The sequence below is a fragment of the Oculina patagonica genome, chromosome 4, assembly GCF_052425735.1.
Source record: "Oculina patagonica isolate OP01 chromosome 4, crgOcupat, whole genome shotgun sequence".
NCBI lineage: Eukaryota > Metazoa > Cnidaria > Anthozoa > Scleractinia > Oculinidae > Oculina > Oculina patagonica.
Window position 1 is genome coordinate 62,333,550 of NC_135761.1, and position 2,482 is coordinate 62,336,031.

At 40.5% G+C, this 2,482-nt stretch overlaps 1 protein-coding gene across 1 annotated transcript; it reads left to right on the top strand.

Annotated features, from left to right (window-relative positions):
* Positions 1-397: 397 nt before the first annotated feature.
* Positions 398-1,822, top strand: LOC144648952 (transcription factor sox-3-like). Its single transcript, XM_078508405.1, has one exon. The coding sequence runs from the start codon at positions 641-643 to the stop codon at positions 1,325-1,327; it is 687 nt and encodes a 228-aa protein (XP_078364531.1). The 5' UTR covers positions 398-640; the 3' UTR covers positions 1,328-1,822.
* The last annotated feature ends 660 nt before the right edge of the window (positions 1,823-2,482 follow it).

The window sequence follows — 2,482 nt, forward strand, 5'->3', positions numbered from 1 at the left end:
CAAAATATACGGTTTAAAACAGAATCTATCAGAAGCATCAGAAATGTATCTTTGGCAGAGATTCTGTTTTTATTTTTTGAATATATTGTCTGTCCTCCATTATCAAGATAATCTTTTTGTGTTACACAATACGATTTTTCCCGAAAGGATGTCATAGTTATTTCTAAATTTCAAAGTTAATAGATTTGCAGTAGTTTGCGGGACAGTTTGGTTCTCTAAATAGGTGTTTTGAGCAAAATTTAAGGCCATTAAAAAGCTATTGTTACGCGCGCGCCAGCTGTATTTCACATCCCCGCAGCTGATCCTGGCGCGCAAACTGCCCGCACAGAACAGCATTAATAATTCACGATCTCATTGAATTTATTGTTTAGCCTCTCCTATATCAAGTACCGAAAATTCGAAGTGGCATTAGAAGGATTGTACTTCGCTCGTGGCCACTCATCAGTGCGTGATATTGAAAGCAGAGTGACAAAACCACAGCGCCTTGTTCCCATTTGCTGAACACTGTCAAGTAAGCGGAACGTGTTATTTATCACAACCCCAGTGTCATTTTCAGCGTTTTATCGGAACGCGCCTACTTGTAACAGCCCTGTGTACGCGCCCAAGACCTGAACCTAGACGAAACTTCACAGAAATCGACATGGCAGACTCAGATGAGCACATTAAACGTCCCATGAACGCGTTTATGGTTTGGTCTCGGACCGAGCGCCGCAAGCTCGCACTCAAGTACCCGAACATGCTGAATTGCGAAATCAGCAAGTTGTTGGGAGCAGAGTGGAGCCGGTTGAGCGACGAAGAGAAGAAGCCTTTCGTCATGGAAGCCAAGCGACTTCGATCAATCCACAGCCAAAAGTACCCTGACTACTCGTACAAGCCGCGCCGAAGGAAGAACAAGAGCGCTCGTAACAAGGACACCTATGCTACGTTTGGGTACAGCTCCAACTTTGATGCTCTCTCGCCTGGTTACAGCTACCCAATGCATCACTACCTTAGCCCGCACGTACCGCCACCTTACAGCGAAGCTTTCGTGATGCCTCTGGTAAGTGCTCCTACAGCGACTGTAGCTAAACGTCCATATATTCCAAGCGGCTACGCTTTGTCGAGTCAGGATCCTCACATTTCACCAAGCGAGTATCACCACGGCCATGTACCTGTAGCATTAGTTCCGCCAAGTTCTGGATATCAAGCACATACCATGTCCGAGCGAACCCCAGAGAAGGCGCCCTTGTTTTCTGCATTTCAAAGCTCATACTACAAGTCTTACTATGGACACGGGCAATGCCCCATGGCTTCACAGAGCCAACTTGGAGCTAACCTGCCTCGCTAAAACAAGCAGGCAATGAACATGAACAGACCTGTTAACCTTCTCGTGAAGAAGAATATCTCTTTTGACATTTTTCCTTTTTTTCAAATCCATATGCCTTTAAAGGACATTCCATCTGAAGTATCATGGATTTGATGTATAACATTACTCTCAACTCATGTCTTTTTAAAACCATTTATTCAATTAATATATTGTAACTAGCTTTAATTCATTTGATCACGAACTGCACTGCTTCTAGGAAAAGATTTTTTAGGTGAAAGGGAGTATAGTTGTAACATATTAAGTTTAGAAAAGTGCTTGTTTCTCAATCGCTTATTTTCCCACTGAAATGTCACATAAATGTGTGTTAGTCGTTCTGTACGAACAAATTGTGTCACTTGTGATTAAAGCAACAGCATTCATCAGTGAACGCTTCTTTTAATGTTGTAAAAATAATTCACGGCTTAACCAAGTGACAATAAAGTTCATGTCTTAAAATACTCCTACCCGTCTTAAAGAAAACAGATACCAGAATTTATGTCATGGGAAGACAATACGACAACCCACACATCGCGATTCACTGAATAGTGTCTTGAGGTCACAGTGAAAATTAAAACCAGCAATTTTTCATTTAGAAAATTTCATTTAGTTTTTGCGATACGTTTGAAAGATAGAAGCCACTTATCGCAGGGATACACGTGAAAATTCGAGGAAATTTCGTATTGAATTCGTCGGGAAAATACCAACAGTAAACTCTATGATGAATTCCGGAAGAGGTCGAAGGCAGGTAGAGTTATTTTCCATTTTTCAACTGTTTATTGACTTCAGTTTGGATGAATTTTACTAACAACAATAACGCCTCAACAATTTTTACTTTGCGGATTGTCTTTGCCAGTCTAGCGAACCAAAAAACGGCCATAAAATTCAGGCCAACCTTACAAAACGACAACAAGAGATTTTAAGGGCAAAATATTGATTAAATGGCGTATCTTGGATCTTCTTTCCATTCACGAGCGAGGCCTAAAACGCTAGTATTTTTTTTTTTTCAATTCCATACCAACTAGGATTTAATAGTTCGATGACACATTTTTAGGTTAACAATACAGCCCAAATTGTAATTTAAGATTGAAAATATGAATCTAGCTCGCCAAGAATTGTTGAAATACAATTTTTCCTAAG